Genomic DNA, 25,288 nt, shown 5'->3' on the forward strand with positions numbered 1-25,288 from the left:
ATTGCATGGAGCCACAGATGTGCTCGTGTTTCAGCGAGTTTTTTTTTTCTTCCATGCATGCCAAAACCGAGGCGTACCTGCTGCTCCATGAGCGATTTTGCTACCTTGACAGGTGCATAAGCAAAATTGCGCTGGCCTCGCAAGCACTCACGAGCCGCAGTGGCGAGTGCAATTTAGGGTTCCGGCTATTAGCCCACCGCTGATGTGCCCACACCTCTTCCCTCCCCCCATGCATGTGCATTCTCCCCGCTCTGCTCTCCGTGTATACGTACAAGTCTTTCTGAAGCCTGGTACCTGAAAAAAGTTTGGGAAAACATATTTCCGTTTTGCCATTGTGCTGTTTTTTGCACTCCGGGGCTTCAGGAAACTTCCCTGAACCCTCCAAAATGCAAAAAACAACACAACAGCAAACCAGATGTGTGTTTTTCTGAACTTACGGTTTGAACATTGGGTGATATTTTTTTTGCCCCCTGGGCTTTATGGAAGCTTACCTGAAGCATCCAAAGGGTGAAATGACCTTCTGAAAAATCAGCTGGCGGAGTTTACACAGGTTAAAATCTGGCATGTCCTCCAACATGCCTCCACATGCCACAGGTGGCACGCATGCCATAAGTTCACCATCACGGTTCTAGACCCATCCAAACGAGGCTAAAGCTTACTAATCCAATTTTGTTTTCTTTAACAGGTGGTGAACATAGTGACAAGTAATCAAGATTGTGTAAATAATATTGCAGAGGCTATGGTTCTTTCCAACTTACTAGCTCTCCTGCATTCATTGCCTTCAAGTATGTGCATCACATTTTAATTTATTTAATTTATCTCTGCTGTTTAGCTAAATAGTACAAAAAGAGGAATTTTTAGATATTAAAAAAAATCTATTTTGAAGAGTATACTTGTGTTACTTTATCTAAGAATAATATAGACCCAATTTAGAAAGGCATATACAGTATTTGTCTTTTAAAGCTAATTCTTGGAAGATTTAATAGCAAGTATTGCATCTCGCAGTAGCTGACCATATATTACCTAGTCTTATAAGTCAAACAGTTTTCAGGTCAAATGTGATTCTTGGTTATTTCAAGAATATTATATTCTTGGCAACAGTATGCAAACTCTTAATTATTACCTTCAATCCGGATGGGTTTTTTTTCCCCAGTCCTATTTTCCATTTGGGCCTTCCATACATATAATGTAGGTGTAGACTATATTTATCTTTTTGAAATCAACCAAGGTTGGCAAAGTGTTGCTGCTTGCTAGAAAGTCTCATAAAATATTGCTAATTAGATCATTAAAAAGAGATAAGGAATATTTTTGTTAGATTAATTATTATGTCATACTTTTGATAGTAAAACAGCTGCTGAATTTTAGATAGTCACATAACAATATGTATTTAGATTCAGAAAGAATTCAGTTTAATTATTCACATTGCAAGACAGATAAATCATAAAAGTTAATCCAGTTGCAATAGAACAGTCTATATTTGAAATAAAATTGGAGATTGATGTCCACCTGTCATATGCCTTATATAAAAGAAATAAACCAGGAAATTCTATAAACCTGATATATAACTTTAAACAAATCATTTTGTATTATATTAGTCTATGTCTAATAGCTAACTATAAAGTTTCACAAATGTTAATTTTGGCAGGTCGACAACTAGTTCTTGAAACTCTGTATGCTTTGACATCTAGTACCAAAATAGTTAAAGAAGCTATGCTAAAAGGTATGACAACTGTTTTGCTGTGTTATTATTACAAGTTTTTTGTTGCATTCAAAATTAATATCTCCAAACTTCCTGTAATTAGAAATATTAGCAGTTCTGTACTTTTTTAGGTGCATTAATCTACTTACTTGATATGTTCTGTAATTCGACACATCCACAAGTTCGATCTCAGACAGCAGAGCTTTTTGCTAAAATGACAACAGACAAGCTGGTTGGTCCAAAGGTAAGTATAGCATCATCATAGATGATTCATAGATGTTTTTAAAGCAACCCAAGACATACATGCCATACAGTATATACATAATGCCTTGGATTTGGCTTGAACTAAACTTCTCAGAAATATTGGACCTTTGCAGGACTTGAATTGGCTCGGCCAGACATTCTGGCCAATTAGCTTGGCCCGAAATAAATATCAAGACACATGAGCTTGGTTTCCAATTGCCCTATGAGGAAGGCATCACCTCTAGTAATTTATTCAGAAAAAAAAACTTATTTTGCTTCATTCCACTGATAGAATCTATTTGTTTGATTAACTGGTATATTAATAGGTATGACAAATTGTAAGCTCTATGTCTCTGTGTGTTTTTTCCCTTAGGTTAGAATTATCCTAATGAAATTTCTACCTGGTGTCTTCATGGATGCTATGAGAGATAATCCTGAAGCTGCTGTTCACATTTTTGAAGGAACACATGAAAATCCAGAGTTAATATGGAATGACAATTCCAGAGAAAAAGTATCTACGACTGTTCGTGAAATGATGCTAGAGTATGTCAGAATAAAAAAATAATGTCTCTACGTTTCTTCTCAACAAATCTGCTACTTTAAAAACATTTTTTGTAGGCTTAAAATATTTATTGTCTTTTTTTTAAAAAAATAATCTTTAATAAATACACCATATTTTTCGGAGTATAAGAGACACTAGAATATAAGATGCACCTAGATTTTAGAGGTACAAAACAAGGAAAAAAGTATTCTGAACCAAATGATGCAGTAATATATTATTTAATAAAATACCAGTGTAGCAGAATGCTTTTAATAAACATGTATACTTTTTATAACCATGGACAATTTCTACAAACTTCAAACTTGACAGCTTTAAGACTTGTGGACCAACTACCAGAATTCCTCCTCCAGTCATGCTAGTTCAGAAATGGGGGTTGAAGTCCACAAGTCCGGGATTTAATCCTGGAGGAGGAGGCCGACCTGGCATGTGTAACTGAAACCTGGCTGGGCCCGGAGAGAGGAGTTCCTCTCTCTGAAATTTGCCCAGCCGGGTTTCAGATACGGCATCAACCTCGATCCCAAGGAAGGGGGGGAGGAGTGGCTATTATAGCCAGGGAGAGCCTTTGCCTGCGTAGACTCGTTGCTCCGGAGATTGCGGGTTGCGATACCCTCCTGGTGAAGTTGGACTTAGGAGTTCAGGTGGGCTTGTTCCTCACGTACCTGCCTCCCGGCTGCGTGGCACAAGCCCTGCCTGTGCTGCTGGAGGAGATAGCCGGGCTGGCGGTGGGGTTCTCCAGACTTATTGTCTTGGGGGACCTCAACCTGCCATCGCTTGGCGAATCCTCTGGACTGGCACAGGAGTTCATGGCCACCATGGCAGTCATGGACCTGATCCAAGTAGTATAGGGTCCGACTCACGAGGGGGGGCACGCACCCGACATGGTATTCCTCTCTGAGCAACTGAGTAATGGTCTGAGATTAAGGAGCTTAGAAGTGTTGCCTTTGTCATGGTCAGACCATTTTCTACTGCGGCTTGACTTCCTGGCTCCAATCCTTCTCCGCAGGGAGGCGGAACCGATTAAGTTGTTCCGCCCCAGACGCCTGATGGACCCAGAGGGCTTTCAAAAGGCGCTTGGGTTTATTCTAGATACACTCGTCCACAGTTCGGCAGAGTCTCTGGCTGAGGCCTGGAACAAGGCTGCAACAGAGGCCCTTGACCGAATTGCGCCGCTGCGACCTCTCCGCGGCACTAGACCCCGTAGAGCTCCATGGTTCAACGAGGAGCTCCGGGAGCTGAAACTCCAGAAGAGACGTCTAGAGAAGCGATGGAGGAAGAGTAAGTCCGAATCCGATCAAACACTTGTAAGAGCTCATATTAAGACTTACAAAGTGGTGCTCAAGGCGGCAAGATGCACGTATCATGCCGCTTTGATTGCATCAGCGGAATCCCACCCAGCCGCTCTGTTTAGGGTAACCCGCTCCCTCCTTAATCAGAGGGGAGTTGGGGAGCACTTGCAGAGTAGTGCTGAGGATTTTAACGCGTTTTTCGCTGATAAAATCGCTCGGATCCGAGCGGACCTCGACTCCAATTGTAAAACAGAGTCGACTGACAACGAGTCAGTTGAGGTGACTGGGGCTAAACGTCTTTGTCCATCTGTCTGGGGGGAGTTTGACTTGGTGACACCTGATGAAGTGGACAAGGCCATTGGAGCTGTGTGTTCCGCCACCTGTTTACTGGATCTGTGTCCCTCTTGGTTGGTTTCGGCCAGTCGAGAGGTGACACGGAGCTGGGTCCAGGAGACTGTCAACGTCTCCTTGGGGAGGGGATCCTTTCCGGCCCTTTATAAGGAGGCACTTGTGCGCCCCCTCCACAAGAGGCCTTCCCTGGACCAGCCGTGCTTAATAACTATCGTCCAGTCTCCAACCTTCCCTTTATGGGGAAGGTTGTTGAGAAGGTGGTGGCACTTCAACTCCAGCGGTCCTTGGAAGAAGCCGATTATCTAGGTCCTCAACAGTCTGGATTCAGGCCCGGCTACAGCACGGAAACTGCTTTGGTCGCGTTGATGGATGGTCTCTGGCGGGCCTGGGACAGGGGCTTGTCCTCTGTCCTGGTGCTCCTTGACCTCTCAGCGGCTTTCGATACCATCGACCATGGTATCGTTCTGCGCCGGCTGGAGGGGTTGGGAGTGGGAGGCACTGTCCTCCCATGGTTCTCCTACCTCTCCGGTCGCAGTCGATTTTAGGGGGGGGTCAGAGGTCGACCTCGAGGTCTCTCCCTTGTGGATTGCCTCAGGGGTGGGTTTAATATCTACATGAAACCGCTGGGTGAGATCATCCAAGGGCATGGGGTGAGGTATCATCAATATGCCGATGATACCCAGTTATACATCTCCACCCCATGTCCAGTCAACGAAGCAGTGGAAGTGATGTGCCAGTGCCTGGAGGCTGTTGGGGCCTGGATGGGTGTCAACAAACTCAAACTCAACCCAGACAAGACGGAGTGGCTGTGGGTCTTGCCTCCCAAGGACAATTCCATCTGTCCATCCATTTCCCTGGGGGGGGGGGATCATTGACCCCCTCAGAGAGGGTTCGCAACTTGGGCGTCCTCCTCGATCCACAGCTCACGTTAGAGAAACACCTTTCAGCTGTGGCGAGGGGGGCGTTCGCCCAGGTTCGTCTGGTGCACCAGTTGCGACCCTATTTGGATCGGGACTCACTGCTCACAGTCACTCATGCCCTCATCACCTCGAGGCTCAACTACTGTAACACTCTCTACATGAGGCTACCTTTGAAAAGTGTTCGGAAACTTCAGATCGTGCAGAATGCAGCTACGAGAGCAATCATGGGCTTTCCCAAAAATGCCCACGTTACACCAACATTCCGCAGTCTGCATTGGTTGCCGATCAGTTTCCGGTCACAATTCAAAGTGCTGGTTACGACCTATAAAGCCCTTCATGGCACCTGACCAGATTATCTCAGGGACCGCCTTCTGCTGCATGAATCCCAGCGACCGGTTAGGTCCCACAGAGTGGGTCTTCTCTGGGTCCCGTCAACTAAACAATGCCGCTTGGCTGGACCCAGGGGAAGAGCCTTCTCTGTGGCGGCCCCGGCCCTCTGGAACCAACTCCCCCCAGAGATTAGAATTGCCCCCACCTTCCTTGCCTTTTGTAAGCTACTTAAAACCCAGCTCTGTCGCCAGGCATGGGGGGAATTGAGACGCTTTTTCCCCCTGGGCCTTTACAATTTCATGTATGGTATGTTTGTATGTATGTTTGGCTTTTTATATTAATGGGTTTTTAAAATCATTTTTAGTATTTATTGGATTATTATTGTACATTGTTTTATTACTGTTGTTAGCCGCCCCGAGTCTTCGGAGAGGGGCGGCATACAAATCCAATAAATAAATAAAATAAAACAAATCAATAAATAAGTCTTAAAGTTGCCAGGTTTGGAGACCTTTGCACCCTTAATCCTTAACCCAGGGGTCTCCAAATTTGGCAACTTTAAGACTTGTGGACTTAAATTCCCAGATTCCTCTAGTCATGCTAGTTCAGGAATGGGAGTTGAAGTTCATCCGCCCCTCCCAAGCTGTTGGAGGGGGAGAAAGCCTGGGTTTCCTTGGCTCTGCCGTCGGTCACGCCCACCTCCCCTGTGACCTCCCATTCGAAGGCAGAAGATTGGGGGGGGCTGATGAAGGCCAGCCCTCTCGCACCGATCAAGGCCGCCCCGCGTTTTCTTAAGCACCAAGTGACATCCTTCTGCTTCCCCTCAGCTGCCACCTCACTTACCTGCCCCGGCTCTGATACAGACCTGCGCAGCGTCGGAGGAGGCGTTGGCCTCCTCCCCCACTGCCGCACTGGGGGCTGTCCCCTGGAACCAGGGGCGACAGGCCTGGGCTCGGGCCTGAGCTCCACCTCCTCCCCAACCGCCGTGCCGGGAGCTGCCCCCCCGGAGCCGGGGCCGACGGACCCGGGCTCGGCCTACTCCGCCCTAAACTCCGCCTCCTCCCGTGCCGCCCTGCTAGCCAGCAAAGTGTCAAGGCTTCTGAGGTGAGCTGCGCGGCGGCAGCAGGAGGCAGAGCCAAGGGGAGGGTGCAGAGCCAAGGGGAGGGCGCGCCGGCCAGGAAAGCGACGCGCTTTTCAAACGTGCTGCTTTTCTGCACCTCTTTCCTGGCAGGGGGGAGAGGTAGCCACCTCCCCCCCTCGCGACACCAGGTTCAAGCCCTGTGCCGGTGAGCAAAACCAGCTGCCCAGGAAAGCCCTGCACTGGTCAGCAAAGCCAGCTGCCTGCCGGAGAAGTGAAGAGAAAGAAAGAAAAGAGGAGGGAAAGAGAAGTGGAGAGGAAGGAAGGAGGATGGGGAGGGAGAGAGAAAGGGAGGAAGAGAGGAAGGAAGGAAGAGAAATATAAAGGGAGGGAGGGAGAAAGAGGGAGAGGGAGGGGAAGAGGGGACGGAAGAGAGAGAGAGAGAGGAAAAAGTGGAAGGAAGAGAGAAGGAAAGAAATGAAGGGAGAGAGAGGGAGAAAGAAAATCAAAATCTAGTTTGAAACTAACTCAACTATTTAAGTGGCATTTTGATACTTAGCAGAGTTGCCCCATTCTGAGGTCACTGTTACAGACACACAGTATTTTATTTTGAAATTCTCTGAGGCAAAATATGGGTTTTTTAAAAAAAACCAAAATATCTTTATTGCAGATTAAGATCAGCAAAACAATATCAATCATCCAATTTCTCAATATGCTTTAATTTTCATGTCTCTCAGCTGCGTAAAAACCTTTGGTAATTTATAATTAAAAAGAAAAATAACAAATATCAAAAGAAAAACGCAGGCTACTGAAAAACAACATGGTTTCTTCCCTTTGGCAAGAGTGGCAGAAATTTAAGGAGGGATGATTGATTATTAAATATGGATTGACTATGGAATGATGGTAAAAGATATATTTAGATGTTTAATTTTACAAATTATTTTAATTTGTAAAATTGGATTAGAATTTTAGAACTATATAGAATTACATAGGTAAAATTAATGAAAGATACATAGGATAAATAAGGGGTTTATGATATGTACTGTATGATTTTATGAGTTTGCATTATGAATTTAAAATATACTTGGAAATGTAGAAGATTGATGAAAGTTAATAATAGTAAATGCTAGGTGCCTGAAAATTAATTGAGCTTGGAAATATTGAATGAAATTATAGAAAAGTAAATATGGAAATATATTAATTGATGCATTGGTGTTCAGATGGATTTTCATAGTATTATTAGATTACTATAATGCTATGATAAATATTTAAGAAATGAAGATTTTAAAGCATGGATTTATTAATAGTAGTGTTTTTGGTTTTGGTGGTTGTTTCAGTTTTAATAGTAATAGATTTTGGTTTTGTTTTATTATTAATTTATTTTAATAAAAAAGAAGGGAATTATTTTCCTTATTTATATATTCATTAATTAATTATTTATTATTTATTTTGACTTCTATGCTGCCCAGTCCCAAAGGGACTGCTGGTCAGACACTATTCTTTTCCACTCACACCGGGAAAAAAATAGAGGGAACACTGGTGCACTGTGCAAGGGAATCAAACTTCCTGAACTAGTTCTCCTCTAACTGTGGCTACTTTGCTCTTTAATCATTTTAGCTCTATTTACAAAGAGCCATAAAGATTATCACTGGAGATTCAGGAAAGGAAGTGCTAGGGTCAAAGCTGCAGTCTTTTGAGAAGGAGGTAGGGAAAGAGGAGCTGCTTATCTCTCTTCCCTCCCCCCCCCCCCCTTGCAGAAATGATTGAAAATGATCTAACAGGAAGTGGAAAGTATCTCCTTCTGTAGTCAGGGCAACACTGGGGGTTGCTTTAATCCGATCTCACCTTGGGAAAGAGAGACTGCAGTCCAGATCGCTTTAATACCAGAGAGGTTGGTGAAAGAAACAGTGTTGAATTCAGGTTTCTTTTAGTGTGATAACTGGAAAGGGGGTAAAGTTTCTGTGCACACGCGTTGTGTCTCTCTTTTCATTCTGCTTTGGGAAGGCAGAGACGTGGGCAGGGCTAGGCTAATCAGTGATAGAAATTAATAGGGAAATGCTGGAAATTTGCATTAGCTACCATAAAAGGAGGTTGCTCAGAAGCATTTAGTAATTTTGCATAATGATACAAACCCCTCTCTCTTCTCTTCTCTCTCTCTCTCTCTCACACACACACACATGCACACACACACACACGGCAGAGTCTGGTACTCGGAGCATGCAGGGAGAGTGCAGGGAGAGCAGCTTCTACCGTCCTTCCCAGAAAGCGTCACTGCTGATCGGCTGCTTGGGGGTGTGGGGGGGAGGAGCATTCCCCCAAAGCCTTTCATTGCAGCTGAGTGTGTTTGCCCTTTGAGGCTGCCTGCTTTCCTTCTCCACCTCGGGGTGCTCCCCCCCCATGTTGCTATCCTCAAAGGCTGATCAGAGCACACTAACCTCCACCCCAGGCGCTGGAAATTAAGCCTTGCGTTTTCTCTGGTGAAGCTGCCATTTTGATCGCTAACTTCACTATCTCCCCTTTTGTTCTTCCTTTCTGATTGGTGGGTGGATCAATCTCCTGGAATACCGCCAATCAGCTGTCTGTTGCCAGTAATTGCGGCTATTACCACTGTCCCGCCAACTTCTTCCCCCTCCCTGGGTGCAGCATTCGGTGTATAGGATGCACCCAGTTTTTGACCCTCTTTTGAGGGGTAAAAAGGTGCGTCTTATACACCGAAAAATACGGTATACATTAAAATAACAAAGGAAAAAAGAAAAGACAGAGAGAAAAATAGACATACAGTATATATAGACAAATCACATTTAAAACAGGCAAAAGGTTTAGAATAACTTATAGTAATATATATTATCACCATTTGGAGTTGGTTTAAAGCTCAAATTTTGAAATATTTAGCTTTATTCCAGATGGCTTTAGTCTTGTATGAATATGCGTATCTATTCAACCTTGCAAACAAATATGTTAAATATCCAATATTTAATGTCTTTGATGCTCCCTGAACTTGCTTGTTTTGTTGCAGATATTTCCTTACCCTTAAGTAGGTAACATCATCAGTGCTAAGAAGGAGTGTGCTCTCAGTTTATATTATAGTGATTTGTCTGTTGGTGGGTGGGGGAGATTTTGGAGATTCTTTGGTTGGATTGTTTACTAATGACTCATGGGCAGGTTTTTTAAATTGGTGTACAGTGTTCCCTCAATTTTCGCGGGTTCGAACTTCGCGAAAGTCTTTACCACGGTTTTTCAAAAATATTAATTAAAAAATACTTTGCGGTTTTCCCCCCTATACCATGTTTTTTCTCACCTGATGACATCATATGTCATCGCCAAACTTTCATCTGCTTTTAATAAATATTTTTTAAATAAACTTTAATAAATAAACATGGTGAGTAATAATCTAAATGGTTGCTAAGGGAATGAAAAATTGCAATTTAGGGGTTTAAAGTGTTAAGGGAAGGTTTGTGATACTGTTCATAACCAAAAATAGTGTATTTACTTCCGCATCTCTACTTCGCGGAAATTTGACTTTCGCGGGTGGTCTCGGAATGCATCCCCCGCGAAAAGCGAGGGAACACTGTATTGCTTACTTGATTGTTGATCTGAAATTGATCTTCAAGTTAATTTATGCTGATCTGAGTGCTGATACTGGATAGAGGTGCTGGAATCTTTTTCTCTTGGGCATGTTGATTGTCTCAGCAAACAACAGATAGACAAGTCACCAGAATATAAATTGATAGCAAACAGCACTCCTTACCAGCACTGATGATGTTATCTAGCTAGTTAAGGGTAATGAAATGTCTCCAAGAAAACAAGCAAGCTCAGAGAGCACCAGGAACCCTCATTTCAACCCTGAGCTACAAATATTCTCCTTTGTTGGTATTTAATGTCTTTGTTTTAAAAAAAATAAAATAAAAAGTAGTCTTTATAAGTTCATCAAGCTCTTAGAAATCAGCTGAAGATTGCATATTGCTAGCCTGACTTTGTTTTCAGAGAAAATAATAATTTCTTTTCTTTTTTTAAAGGCACTTTAAACTGCAAAGGGACAACCCTGATCTTAACTCAAAGGTAAAAACATCTTAATATAAATATAATTAAAATATTTACATTTTTAAAATGTTGTTGTTTATGTCCTGTCCATTTTCATTTTGTGTAAATATTCTTTCATTGCCTGCTCTGATTGTCTTATTTCTTAAAGCACTCAAAATACATCAGTATACAACTCATAATTCCCAGCTAATGTGGTTATTTGCAGTGCAATATTGGGGAAGTAGCAACAATATATTTAATTATGTATTAAATAAGTTGGAGCTCTTCTTTCCCCTAATTACCAGCTAGGCCCCAACTGTCCATTGTGGACTTCTTATTCAGGGATCAGATTTGCAAAATAAGAATAGAGATATCTGGTTTCAATTTTAAATATTTTTATTCTAACTTACTTCCTTTTGCCCATAAGTAATAAATAAAAAATAGCTGAAACTTCTATATCAGGGAAATAGAATAACATTTTTCTCCTTTTTTGGTTTGTTTTAGTTGCCTGAGGACTTTGCTGTTGTATATGGTGAAGCAGAGGGTGAACTGTGTGTAGGGGGTGTCTTCTTAAGAATCTTTATTGCCCAGCCCGCTTGGGTCCTACGGAAACCTAGAGAATTTCTCATTGCCCTATTAGAAAAATTCACTGAACTACTGGAGAAAAATAATCCCCATGTAAGTTTAGTTTCTAAGTTTGACTTCAACTTTGTGTAATTGTTAATTTAAATTTTTGAAAGTGATAGAATCCTTCTCATTCATAGAAGAAGAAATAAATGTAAGAAGAAATAAATCTGAATTCTTTTCTAGCTTACATTCACTAATTTAAAATTGAATATTTCTGTTGATAGCAGCATCCATTGAAGTAGACTTACATAAGAGTTAATGACATTTTACTTTCAAATAAATCTAAAATGAAATTAGCCTTTTTATTCTTTGTTCTGGTAATAGAATGTTTTATATTGACAAACAGTTCAAGATGATAAAAGACTAACATAGAGTGAAATCAGTGAAGCCTATGAAAATAATTTTTCAAATATCGAAAAACAGCAGCAGTACATCATACTTCAAAACAACTTAGTATATACAGTTAAAACTATTAAATTGCAGCTTGAATTCTCTCCAGTGTAAATGCAAAACCATGAAATACTTGGAGAATAGTTTTATCAAAAAGAGAAGGTGTGTTTTCAATACAGTTTTGAAATATTCCATTCATGTAAAACTTGTGGGGAGTACTGTTTAATCATGTTTTTCAATCTGATTAATATGATTAAAGTTTAACCTGCTATGTGTGCTATGTTGTATAATTTACTTTCTTTGTGTTTTGAAACAGGGGGAAACTTTGGAAACAATAACAACAGCAACAGTATGCCTCTTTAGTGCTCAGCCTCAGCTAGCAGACCAGGTTCCCCCACTGGGTCATCTTCCCAAGATTCTTCAAGCTATGAATCATAAGAACAATGCTATTCCTAAAAGTGCTATGCGAGTCATACACATACTATCTGATAATGAGGTATGCAGCCTTAAGTCATAATAAAAAGTGTATGTTTATTAGGATTGGGTGACATAACTAAGGTCTGACTTAGTTATGTGTCCCTCTTTCCACTTTTTATATTTGTCCTTTTTGTCATTTAATTTGTCAGAGTTCTTTATGCAGTCATGCTGATTTCTTTCTGAGAGTTGTTATTTTTCTTCTTCATTAGTATTGTGGTAGACTGGTTTTTATACTCTCATTTTTCAAAATTTTCTCTTTGAGGATTCTCATCCATGGAATCCTTCCCAAGTTCTCTCTAAGTTTATTGAAATTCGCTCTCTTAAAGATTCTAGTTTGACTTTATTCTATTGCTTTTGCTTGCATAATGCTGAATTCCAATATTGCATGATCACTTGCCCCCAAAGTTCCTTCTTAGCTTCAACACTTTCTATCCTTTCTGCTCTGTCTTGCACGGCAGCCGGCTGGTAATTAGCCGCAAATAAAATATAATTAATATATTGCATTAATTATATTTTATTCTATTAATTATATTTTTAATCACTATTGGGGGCTTTTTAATGATGGATGTTTATGACTATTGGAATGAATGGGGGAGATTGAATGGGAGTGGATGGGATGGGTGGGATGGGAGAGATGGGTGGGGTGGGTGGGATTATGGTGTGGATGAGAAGAATGAATATGGTATGAATGAAATACTTGGCACACCTGACGCTGGAGAGGCAGGAGGGGAGGGGGCAACTATCTGGGGTGACAGAGGGTCGAAATATTCCGGTCTTGCTGGGGAGAGGCAGCTATGACGGGAGCCATGGAGCTAGCTGTTCCAGGGGAAGGAGGGATCATTGCTTAATAACGATTCCTTCTTCCGGCTCCATGAGCTCACCTCAGGGTAATGGTGACGAGTGTGACTCTGGCCCTGGGCTCAGGCTGTTGCTACTCAATGCCAGGTCAGTGGTAAATAAAGCTCTCCTCATCCGGGATTTGATCCTGGATGAGGAGGCTGACCTGGCATGTGTGACTAAAACCTGGCTGGGCCCAGAGGGAGAAGTTCTGGGTTTCAGGTATGGCATCAGCCTGGACCCCAGGGAAGGGGGAAGGAGTGGCTATTTTAGCCAGGGAGAGCCTTTGCCTGCGTAGACACATTGCTCCATAGATTGCTGGTTGTGAGTCTCTCCTGGTGAAGTTGGACTTAGGGGTTCAGGTGGGCTTGTTGCTCACGTACCTGCCTCCCAGCTGCGTGTCAACAGCCCTGCCTGTGCTACTCGAGGAGGTAGCCGGGCTGGCGGTGGGGTTCCCCTAACTTATTGTCTTGGGGAACTTTAACCTACCGTCACTCGGTGAAACTTCTGGGCTAGCGCAGGAGTTCATGGCCACCATGACAGCCATGGACCTGACTCAAGTAGTACAGGGTCCGAGTCAGAAGGGGGGGCATGCACCCGACATGGTATTCCTCTCTGAGCAATTGAGTAATGGTCTGACACTAAGGGGCTTAGAAGTGTTGCCTTTGTCATGGTCAGACCATTTTCTACTGCGGCTTGACTTCCTGGCTCCAATCCTTCCCCGCAGGGAGGCGAAACCGACTAGGTGGTTCCGCCCCAGATGCCTGATGGACCCAGAGGGCTTTCAGAGGGTGCTTGGTGTTATTCCAGATGTACTCGTCCACAGTTCGGCAGAGTCTCTTGCTGAGGCCCATAGAGCTCCATGGTTCAACAAGGAGCTCTGGGAGTTGAAACGTCAGAAGAGACATCTGCAAAAGCAATGGAGGAAGAGTAAGTCCGAATCCGATCGAACACTTGTAAGAGCTCATATTAAGACTTACAAAGTGGCACTCAAGGTGGCAAGATGCGCGTATCATGCCGCCTTGATTGCATCAGCGGAATCTCGCCCGACCGCAGTGTTTAGGGTGACCCGCTCCCTTCTTAACCAGGGGGGAGTTGGGGAGCCCTTGCAGAGTAGTGCCAAGGACTTTAACACATTTTTCGCTGATAAAGTCGCTCAGATCCGGGCGGACCTTGACTCCGATTGGATAACAGAGTCGACTGACAATGAGTCAGTCGAGGTGACTGGGGCCTGTACTTGTCCATCTGTCTGGGAACAGCTTGATCTGGTGACACCCAATGAAGTGGACAAGGCCATTGGAGCTGTGAGTTCTGCCACCTGCTTACTGGATCTGTGTCCCTCCTGGCTGGTTTCGGCCAGTCGGGAGATGACACGGAGCTGGGGGGGAACTATTGACCCCCTCAGAGAGGGTCCGCAACTTGGGCGTCCTCCTCGATCCACAGCTTACATTACAGAACCATCTTTAAGCTGTGGCGAGGGGGGCGTTTGCCCAGGTTTGCCTGGTGCACCAGTTGCGGCTCACAGTCACTCATGCCCCCATCACCTCGAGGCTAGACTACTGTAATGCTCTCTACATGGGGCTACCTTTGAAAAGCATTCGGAAACTTCAGATCGTGCAAAACGCGGCCGCGAGAGCCATCATGGGGCTTCCAAGATCTGCCCATGTTTCGCCAACGCTCCATGGCCTACACCGGCTGCTGATCAGTTTCTGGGTCACAATTCAAAGTGTTGCTTTTAACCTATAAAGCCCTTCATGGCATCGGACCAGAATATCTCCGGGACTGCCTTCTGCCGCATGAATCCCAGCGACCAGTTAGATCCCATAGAGTTGGCTTTCTCCGGGTCCCGTCAACTAAACAATGTCGGCTGGCGGGATCCAGGGGAAGAGCCTTCTATGTGGCGGCCCCGACCCTCTGGAACTAGCTCCCTCTGGAGATTAGGATTGCCCCCACCCTCCTTGCCTTTCGTAAACTTCTTAAGACCCACCTCTGCCATCAGGCATGGGGGAATGGAGACATTGTGTTTACTATTGTTGTGAGCCGCCCCAAATCTACGGAGAGGGGCGGCATATAAATTTAATAGATAGATAGATAGATGGATGGATGGATGGATGGATGGATGGATGGATAGATAGATAGAGATAAATAAATAAATAAAAACTCCAACATAAAGGTTTCAAAATGAACAAGAGTCTATTTACCTTTGTTGAACTACACAAACACGAACCTTCGTTGAACTGCACAAACACGAACCAAACAATGTCTTTCAACTGCCAAAATACAGTATGAAGCCAAGTTAATAAGATAAATTCCTCAGTTGATTCTCAGTCAAAGTCTACTTACAAGGATATTAACTCTATAAATGTCCAGTATTGTATCAAGGTTTGTCAGGCAAAAACACTCTTCACATGCTCTTTTCCTCCGGAGGAGCGAACATTGGCTTTTTGCAAAGAGTACCTTCCAACTCCTCCCCCTTATATACTCTCTGGGAGTGCAGTGTATGCACAGCAGTACTCACTTCCTCTTTCTGAGCTTTCTTAACTGCTCCTGCCTCCCCTGCATCCTTCTTACCCGTACATTCAGGATCGGATCTCTTATCTCCTCTTCCTCCTCCTCAGACCCTGGCAAAGCCAGGCTGACTGTGCCCCAGTTCATCAGGCTATCCCCCCTCAGAAGGCCCCTCCCCCAAGTCCTGACCACAGGACCAGGTTTGAACAAACGCTGTAAATAGAAAGCCCGAATCAGGTCAGGGGCATTGACTAAACCGGCATCCACCCACATGCAATTGTCTGGTCCTCCCTCGGTCTACTCCACCAGGTACTGAAAACAGTCCCAAAGCCAATGGAATCCCAGATGGTGGCTATCTCCACTTTGGGCAGATAGTCACAGACATGGGACACAGGGGGGGCTGTGGCAATAGGCCGTAGCAGACAATCAGAGCTGACCGGATCCAGCAGAGAGCGATGAAAGACCAGATGGACCTTAAGGAAGGCAGGTAAAGTCAAGCGGTATATCACGGGGTTGATCACCTGCTCAACCAGGAAGAGACCCATGAAGTGCGGATCCAGCTTGTGGCATGGCCTTTCCGAGGAGATGAACTTGGTCGAGAGCCACACATTGTCTACCACAGCCAAAGGGGGAACATCTTGGTGAGACCGGTCCACATATTGCTTATAGTCATCCTTGGCCTTTGTCAAGTAGTACTGGATCTTGGACAGGAAGTACTCTGCAACTGGGATGGGAGAGTCCAGGAGCGTGAGTGGGAAGAAGCGAGGATGGTAGCCATAATTTGTGAAGAATAGGGTGGCCTGTGTGGACGTATGCTGCACATTGTTGAAGGCAAAACTTGGCCACCAGGACTTACTCTGACCAGTCGTTCTCCTGAATGTTCACAAAACACTGCAGATATTGGCAACGGACGCCAATGGGCACATGTGTTGACATACAAATGGATGACATGCCAAAGCCTAGGCCACCAGAACATTCTCGAGACCAAATCGAAGGTCTTGAACAGACCAAAGTGATTAGCTGCAGGGGTGTCGTGGCACTGAGTAAGGATCAAATCTCAGAGCAGCACCGCAGGAACATACAGTTTCCCACGATCCAATCATGATGCCTTTCGGAGAGATGATATGCCCGAGGGACTCGATAGTGGACTGGAAGAACTAACACTTCTCCAACTTCGCTTAGAGGGAATGTTCCCACAAATGTTGCAAGACACAGCACATGTGCTGGAGGTGGCTGGAGCGGGATGACGAATAGATCAGGATCTCTACCAACTACATGACCATGTACTGAAAGATATTGTACATAAAATGTTGGAACACTGCAGGGGCATTGGTGTGGCCGAAGGGCATGACGGTGTATTGAAAGTGGCCATACCTGGTCCCAAAGACAATCTTCCACTTGTCACTGGGCCGAATGCACACCAGATTGTATGCACTGCAGCTGGATTTTCGTGAAGATCTGGGCCAAACTCAGATGCTCCATGAGCTCAGGGATGAGAGGCAGAGGGTACCGTTTGCGCACAGTACTGACGTTGAGTTTCTGGTAATCGCAGCACAGACACAGGTCTCCCGGGTTCTTTTTCACAAGCAGGACCAGGGTGGCGAGGGACAAGGATGAGGGCTGGATGTAACCCTTGGCCAGATTCTTGTCCATGAACTCTTTCAAGTTGGCTAGCTCAGGCTCCGACATGGAGTATAGGCGACCTACCAGAATCTGGGTGTTGGAGGTCAGGTCGATGGCACAGTTGTACAGTCGGTAAGGGTGCAAGTGCTCTGCCTCCTTCTCATCAAACACATCTGCGAACTTGGGAAGGTCGGCTGACAAGGTCATTTCAGATGAGCCTGGCCCTTGGGTGGCGGAGGTGGTCCAGGCACTGTAAGCTGTTGAAAGAGACCTAGTTCTGAGACCACATAATTTGCGGGTCATGGAGTTTCAGCCATGCCAGCCCCAGGACCAAGGGAACAGGAAGCCCCTGGTCACATACAGTTGAACAGTCTCTTTGTGGGAACCAATGGCGAGGCATACCAGCTGAGTCATGGACCTGATGTGCCCGGATAACAGCTCCCATCCATTAATGGTCTCCATGGTGATTGGGGGCTTGACAGGACACAAGGGAATGCCATGGTATTGGGCGAAGACTTTTTCAATAAAGTTCATGGTGGCCAGAGCGTGTGCGGAGAGGGCTTAGAGCTGGTTCTCCACCATGAGCTGTATCTCCAAAATCAGGTATCTCAGGGATCCAGGAATGATAGGGGAAACATTGTCCTTGGGTCGCACACCTGCCCGAACTTACATCTCTGCAAGGCCGGACACTGCTCGTTTCCCGGCAAGGTGGCATTGACTGGCTGCGCCAGGGTTAGAACCCGAGCTGGAGCAAAGACTGCCGGCCCACGTCTCTTATGGGGACTCTAAATAACATAGTATCCCGCCTCCCCACAGAACAAGCATAACCCAACAATGTGGTGTCGGGCCTTTTCTGGCTCAGTCAGGCCCGGTCAGATGTCACTGTGGTCCATTGATTCCTCAGGGTCCCCAAGAATTGCACAGGGTACAGGGTACGGGGCCGTTGCTGGGACAAAACATTGTGGGGCAAGGACAGGCGGTTGGACCAAGATTGTTGACACCCCCTGAAATGGAACAGGCACAGGTGTGGCGACCCCTGATCCTGGAGATGGTGCTGTGGCACGGCAAGCTTTCTTACCCATCAGGCAGGACTCCATGATAAAACACAGTTCCTCCAGGGTCTCCAAACTGGGAGGGAGCTTCCAATAGAGCAACTCATCAAGCATTTGCTCCAACAGTCCGTCTTGGAAAGCCTTATTTAATGCCTCTGTGTTCAGCTAATTTGATGGATCAGCCTCCGAAAGTCACTGATATAGGCTGCCATGGGGCGTGAGCCTTTATAAATTAGGTAATCCATCTTTGTATGAAGACAATTATTAGGCACACTAAACCAGGTTGAATACAAAATAAAATACGGCCAATATGGCATTTCTTTAAATGCCATTGGTCGTGTCCTTTGGCCTGCATCTACTTATTGAATGTAGTACAATGGTCAGCTGTTTATTGTAGGAGATAAACAGACAGAGTGGAGGGACAGAATTAAATGAATCATCAGCCCATCGTTGTTACGTTCCAACAATAATTGACTAGATTCTTGAATAGAGTTTGAACATTAAATCTCAACTGCAACTTAACATATAATGTTTAGAATGTTCAGTTCTAAATTGGCAGTTGATAATGGTCAATTGAATTCAAGAGGGGTTGGATTCAGACCGTTTGTGGGAAAGTAACAAATTAGGCTGATACTGTAGAGATGTAGAAATCACAGACACAGAGCTGTGGTTTCTGGAATGCTTTGTCCTTTATTGGTCTCTCTGAGCGAGCGGTCTACATTTTATAACAAAACTCTTATGTACACAACTATAAAACATTAATTTCTTCACTTAATCTAGTTACAATGTAAATGGTTTAATATAGCGGTCCCCAAACTATGGCCCGGGGGCCGGATGCGGCCCGCTGAGGCAATTTATCCGGCCCGCAGCAGCCCACAAGATTTTATCAATAGATATAATAAGCTCCCGAATCTCCTGTCAACTCACCGCGGTCTGCTGCTGAGCGAGGAGGCGGTACAGAGGCAAGGGGCGGGGAGGATAGGAGCGAGATAGAGAGAAAGGGAGAGAGAGAAAGAGGGAGAGATACAAAGAGGGAGAGAGAAAGAGAATGAGTGAGAGAAAGAAAAAGAGAGAGAGGCACAGAGAAAGAACGAGAGAGAGAAAGAGGGAGAGATAGAGAGGAAGAGAGAAAGGGGGAATAGATGGAAAGAGTGAGAGAGAGAAAAGAGAAAAATGAGAAAATGATGGAGAGAAAACAAGAGAGAGGAAAATGAAACAAATGAGAGAAGGAAGAAAAGAGAGAGGGAAGAGAGAAATGGAGAAGAAGGAGTGAGGGAGGAAAGGAAGGAAGGAGAAATGGAGGGAGTTTGTTGATTTAAGTTTAAATTTACTTGTTAATAAAGAAGTATAAATTACTTTATTACTTAATTATTTAATTACTTCTTTATTTTAAATATTGTATTTGTTCCCATTTTGTTTTTTACTTTAAATAAGATTTGTGCAGTGTGCATAGGGATTTGTTCATAGGTTTTTTTTATAGTCCGGCCCTCCAATAGTCTGAGGGACAGTAAACTGGCCCCCTGTGTAAAAAGTTTGGGGACCCCTGGTTTAATATGTAACACAGACCATCAAACATCCTTTCAGCAAGATGGCTAAAACAAACAGGAGAGCATCTTAATTAACTAAACAAACAGAAGGATTTCAATTACGTAAAGTCAATAGAAGCTTAAACATTTATTTCCTTAAACTAATCAAAACAGGTGAGTTGTCTCAATCCAGTAAGTAGGTTCTTAATCCATTTATTTATTTGATTGATTGATTGATTGATTGATTGATTTATATACCCCCCCTCTTCGAGGACTTGGGGTGGCTTACAATGTATAAAAACAGAGGTGACAATGGACACCCTTGTCTAACTCCCTTCTGTATCTGGAATGTTTTGGCTATATTGCCATTTACTATCACATTGGCAGATTTGACGAATAAATACTCAACAATTAAGAAAAACAGTTACAAAAACTGGTAATACAAATAGATCAGCATCTTCAAAGATGGAAAAACTTATAGGTATCTTTTCTAGGTTGTCTAGCCATTATCAAGATAAACATTCTTCCAAAATTATTATGCTTATTTTAAGTAGTTCTGGTTAAATTAGATAAAAAAAATATTTACAAATTTAGATAGAATAATAACAAAATTTATCTGGCAAAATAAAAAACCAAGAATAAAGAAAATAAGTCTACAAGACGATAGAAGCAGAGGTGGCTTTGGACTCCCGGATTGGAAATTATACCAGACAGCAGCAACATTAACGTGGATAAGGAATTGGATTAATTTGGACGATAATCTCACCCTGACACTAGAGGGTCATGATTTATGAATGGGCTGGCACTCCTTTTTATGGAACAAAAAATATTTTAGAAGGCACTTAGTGAGAGAAACATTGATAACAACATGGTTGGAAATTAAAAGAAAACATTATATCAAAGTTCCAAACTGGCTTTCAACCATGGAAGCTATGCTCTACCCAAACACATTTGACAGAAATAAAAATTTAAAATATAAACATATTTTAGATAAAAATGGGAAATTGAAAGATAGGGAAGAATTAAATAATCAAAACATGGAAATAGATTGGTGGCCATACGCCCAGATACAATCCCGCTACAAAGCAGATATGAAAGATACTGGAATTGAAACTGAATCCACACATTAGACAAACTTCTGACAGGCTCAGAAAACAAGACTCTATCTAAACCTTACAATTATTTCTTCCAATATGAAAGAAATGAAGAACTGGTTAAAGGACCAATGATAGCCTGGGCCTAAAACATAGGACATAATATTCACTTGGCAGACTGGGAGCAGATTTGGAACAGAAATCTTAAACTATAAATTACTATAAAATATGTTATAAATGGTATTTTGCTCCTACATGATTGGCAAAGATATATTAAAATTTAAATCTGCTGGCAGTGTAAAAAAAAATTAGGCACCTTCTTTCACATGTGGTGGTTGTGCCCTGACACCAAAAAGACTTTGGAGTAGGATAGAAAATGGATATAGAAAATTACCCACCTACAAATAGAATTTGCACTGGAACTTCTCCTCTTAGGGATATTCAAGAATAACTATACTAAGAGCATTAAATGTCTCATACTTCATATCACCACAGCGGCTAGGATCACTTTTGACCAATTTTGGAAAGATTTGGGAACCCACACAGAAAGCATAATAATTAGCAAAATTTATAAATGCGCTGAGATGGACAGGCTAACAATTGACTTGTGAGGCCAGAAAGAATCAGCGTATTTTGAAATATGGAATAGATAGTACCATTGGATCGAGCATAGAAAAACAAAAGTAAAAATAAAGAGTTAAAATAGAAGCATAACCTGTAAATATGTATATAGAAAAGTATAAGTATTTTAGCTATCACAATAATGTAATATCAGTACAATATGTCCCAATATATAAAATGTGAAGAAAGATGCAATAATGTAACACTGCAGAATCACTTATTGTATTTATTGTATTATTGTATTATTGTTTTTGCAAAAGAGACTGGAAATTAATAAATTCTATTTAAAAAAACAATGTATAAAAACAATATAAAATATCTAAATCTAATTAAATTTAAAAATAGCTAATCTAAAAACCCAAATTCCGTAAAAATCAGTCATTCCCATTCAAACCAGCAAACATACATTTCATTCATCGGCCAGGGTGCAGAATCTAATGGCCCCAAGCCTGACAACACAAATAAGGAGGATGGGGAAGTGCGAATCTTTGGGGAGAGCTGATTCCAAAGGGCTAGAGCCCCCACAGAGAAGACTCTTCCCCTAGGCCCCACCAAACGACATTGTTTAGTTGACAGAACCTGGAGAAGGCCAACTCTGTGGGACCTGAGCAGTCGCTGGGGTTCATGCAGCAGGAGGCAGTCCTGTAAATAGTCTGGTCTGATGCCATATAGGGCTTCATAGGTCATAACCAACATTTTGAATTGCATCTGGAAACCAATCAGCAGCCAGTGCACCCCATGGAGTGCTGGAGAGACATGAGCATACCTAGGGAGGCCCATGACCACTCGCACAGCTGCATTTTGCATGATCTGTAGTTTCCGAATGCTCTTCAAAGGTAGCCCCATGTAGAGAGCATTGCAGTAGTCGAACCTCGAGGAGATAAGGGCATGAGCAACTGTGAATAGAGACACCCTGTCCCGGTAGGACCGCAACTGGTGCACCAGTTGAACCTGGGCAAACGCCCCCCTCGCCACAGCCAAAAGATGATGTTCAAAGGTCAGCTGTGGATTGAGGAGGACGCCCAAGTTGCAGACCCCCTGTGGGTTTGTGGGTGTCAAAAGTTCCCTCCCCCCAGAGTGATGCATAGACAGGTGGAAGTGTCCTTGGGAGACAGAACCCACAACCACTCTGTCTTGTCGGCGTTTAGTCTGAGCCTGTTAACGCCCTCCAGTTACCGGCACATTACTTCCACTGCTTCACTGAGTGGACACAGGGTGGAAATCTATAGCTGAATACCAGCATACTGATGGTAACTCACCCCGACTTCGGATGATCTTAACCAGCAGTTTCATGTAGATTTTTTTTTTAAATAATAAATTTTTATTGGTTTTTTATAATAGTTTACAGACATATAACAGTGCACAGTGCATGTGCCCATCACCTAACAACAACACACACCCCATCACCCCCACCACCCATACAAGAGGATTCAAAACAAAATTTAATTGTTTATCTATTATTCCTTGGCTCTATCTTGTTCTAGTATTACTAAAAGAGTGATTGCAATTTATTTTTCATATTTACATCACAGATTCTACTTAACATATAGTCTTTTACCTTGTTCCATCGCACCATCAGCTTCTCCAATTTATTCTCATCAAAATTATTTAATCTTATTTCCATAATTTCAAAATGTATGTGATCCACCATATACCAGTACCAATTTTGTAAGGTCCATTTTGTAGAATCTTTCCATCCTAATACCATCACTGCTTGAGCACTTCCCAGTGCTGCGGTTTTAATTTCCTTAAATTCTCCTAATTCTCTATATTTGATTAAAATTGCTATTTCTTTTGTAATAATCCAGTTAATGTTTAACATTTTATTAATTTCATTCTGGATTACATTCCAGAATTTCTGAATTTCTGCACACTCCCAGATCATATGCATAAAAAATCCTTTTTTCTGGCATCCGTGCCAACATATGCCCTTCTCTTTCCCCTGGAAGTGTGCAATTTGTGCAGGTGTATAGTACCATTTATGTAAGATTTTTCTTCTCATCTCTCTAACTCTCGTATTTTTAATCTTATATATATTTTCTATTATTTCTTTCATTTCTCTTTCATCTATTTGTAAATCATCCTGCCAACATCTTGTTAAACTTTTTGTTACTTCTTCTTCCATTTGTAATAGCATTCTATATATACTACCGGCTTGTGCTTTACTTTCATTTATCTTTTCACTTATTATTTTTTCTACACTATTTTCTTCCCGTAAGAAGGCTTCTTTATTCTCACTTTTGTTTAAGTATATACATATTGCATTAATCTGCAACCATTTCTGTTTACCAATCCACCATTCCAATCTAGTTCTACTAACTCTTCCATCTTTCTCATATAATTGCTCAATTCTCGTTATTCCTTTACTATTTAATATTTTAATAATTCTATTTAGATTAACATCATTGTTTCATGTAGATGTTGAACAGCAGGGGGGAGAGGACCATCCCCTGAGGAATCCCACAGGGGAGGGACCAAAGGGTCGACCACTGACCCCCTGCCAACACCAACTGCAACCGACTGGAGAGGCAGGAGGTGAACCACCATAGCCCCTCCAGCTGGTGCAGGATACCATAGTTGATGGTATCAAAAACTGCTGAGAGGTCAAGAAACACAAGGATAAAAGATAAACCCCTCTCTTAGGCCTGCCAGAGATCACCTATCAGTGCGACCAAAGCAGTTTCTGTGCTGTATCCAGGCCTAAATCCTGACTGTTGATGATCCAGATCGGCTTCATCCAAGGACCGTTGGAGCTGGAGCCAACACCACCTTCTCAACAATCTTCCCTATAAAGGGAGGGTTGGAAACAGGACAATAGCTGTTAAGTACAGTTAAGTACAGGGAAAGCTTCTTGAGAGGGGGCATACAGCTGCCTCCTTCCAGGGAGCTGGAAAGAACCCCTCCCTCAAGGATGCATTGACAATCTCTTGGAACCAGCTCTGAGTAACCTCCCTGCTGGCCGAAACCAGCCAGGAGGAACACGAGTCCAATAAACAGGTGGCGGAGCTCACAGCTCCCATTGCCTTCTCCACTTCCTAAGGCGTTACCAGGTCAAACTCCTCCCACACAACAGGACTAACAAGCTCCTGTCACTTCAACTGACTTATCGTCAGCCGATATCACATTCAATTGGAGTCAAGGTCTGTCCGTATCTGGGCAATTTTATCTGCGAAAAACCTATTAAAAGCCTCAGCACTACTCTACAAGTGTTCATCAAACCCTTCCCCCCCCAATTAAGGAGGGAGTAAGCCACCCTAAACAGGGCGGCTGGGTGGGATTCCGCAGATGCAAGCAAGGTGACATGATATGCATATCTTTTTGTCTTGAGCGCCACTTTATAAGTCTCAGCATGAGCTCTTACATGTGTTCGGTTATATTCAGATTTACTTTTCCTCCAACACTTCTCTAGATGTCTCTTCTGGCGTTTCATCCCCTGGAGTTCCTCGGTCAACCAGGGAGATCTCCAGGGTCTACTGCCACAGAGAGGTTGTAAAGGCTTTTTTAGCAAGATTGGTTTTCCATATCGTTGCAACAATTGGTTATAACCTACAGATACCTTTTTAATTCCATTGTCCCAGCTTTGCCTGTTCATCTCTTACATGTATTCCAATTAGTAGAGTGCAAGTAAGCTTTCTTCATGAACAGACCAAAATGGAAAATAGAACAAAGCTCTTAAGATTGTTCCTAATATCTCATATATTTCACATTACTTCACATATTTCTATTGAAGTCTATCTGAGTCCTTGACCAGAAATTCAAATCAACCTTTAACTTAAGCAGTTGCAAGATATTAATATTTGGCAAACTTTTGTTTTTATAGCTTTGTGTTCGTTCAATGGCAGTGTTAGAGACCATTTGCCCTTTGATGAATGGAATGAAGAAAAGATCAGATAATGTTGGCATAGCTTGTGAAGCACTTAATCGAATGTTTCAAAAGGAACAAAATGATCTAGTAGTCCAAGTAAGCAATTTTTGTAACTTTCTAATAAAATGGCACTTTATTTGAGATTACAGTTGTGCATTTTTCCTATTAATATATATTTTTAT

General features: G+C 43.0%; 1 protein-coding gene across 1 annotated transcript in view; it reads left to right on the forward strand.

Moving 5' to 3' along the window:
* Positions 1–25,288, forward strand: part of DNAJC13 (DnaJ heat shock protein family (Hsp40) member C13) — a 179,415-nt gene that overhangs the window by 150,605 nt on the left and 3,522 nt on the right. Inside the window, exons 30-37 of the mRNA XM_070726342.1 lie at positions 686–785; positions 1,646–1,720; positions 1,831–1,943; positions 2,316–2,485; positions 10,483–10,525; positions 10,991–11,164; positions 11,820–11,999; positions 25,062–25,202. Coding sequence (XP_070582443.1) covers positions 686–785; positions 1,646–1,720; positions 1,831–1,943; positions 2,316–2,485; positions 10,483–10,525; positions 10,991–11,164; positions 11,820–11,999; positions 25,062–25,202 — 996 coding nt within the window. The remainder of the gene's footprint in view (positions 1–685; positions 786–1,645; positions 1,721–1,830; positions 1,944–2,315; positions 2,486–10,482; positions 10,526–10,990; positions 11,165–11,819; positions 12,000–25,061; positions 25,203–25,288) is intronic.

The sequence above is a fragment of the Erythrolamprus reginae genome, chromosome Z, assembly GCF_031021105.1.
Source record: "Erythrolamprus reginae isolate rEryReg1 chromosome Z, rEryReg1.hap1, whole genome shotgun sequence".
In the NCBI taxonomy this organism is placed as follows: Eukaryota; Metazoa; Chordata; class Lepidosauria; order Squamata; family Dipsadidae; genus Erythrolamprus; species Erythrolamprus reginae.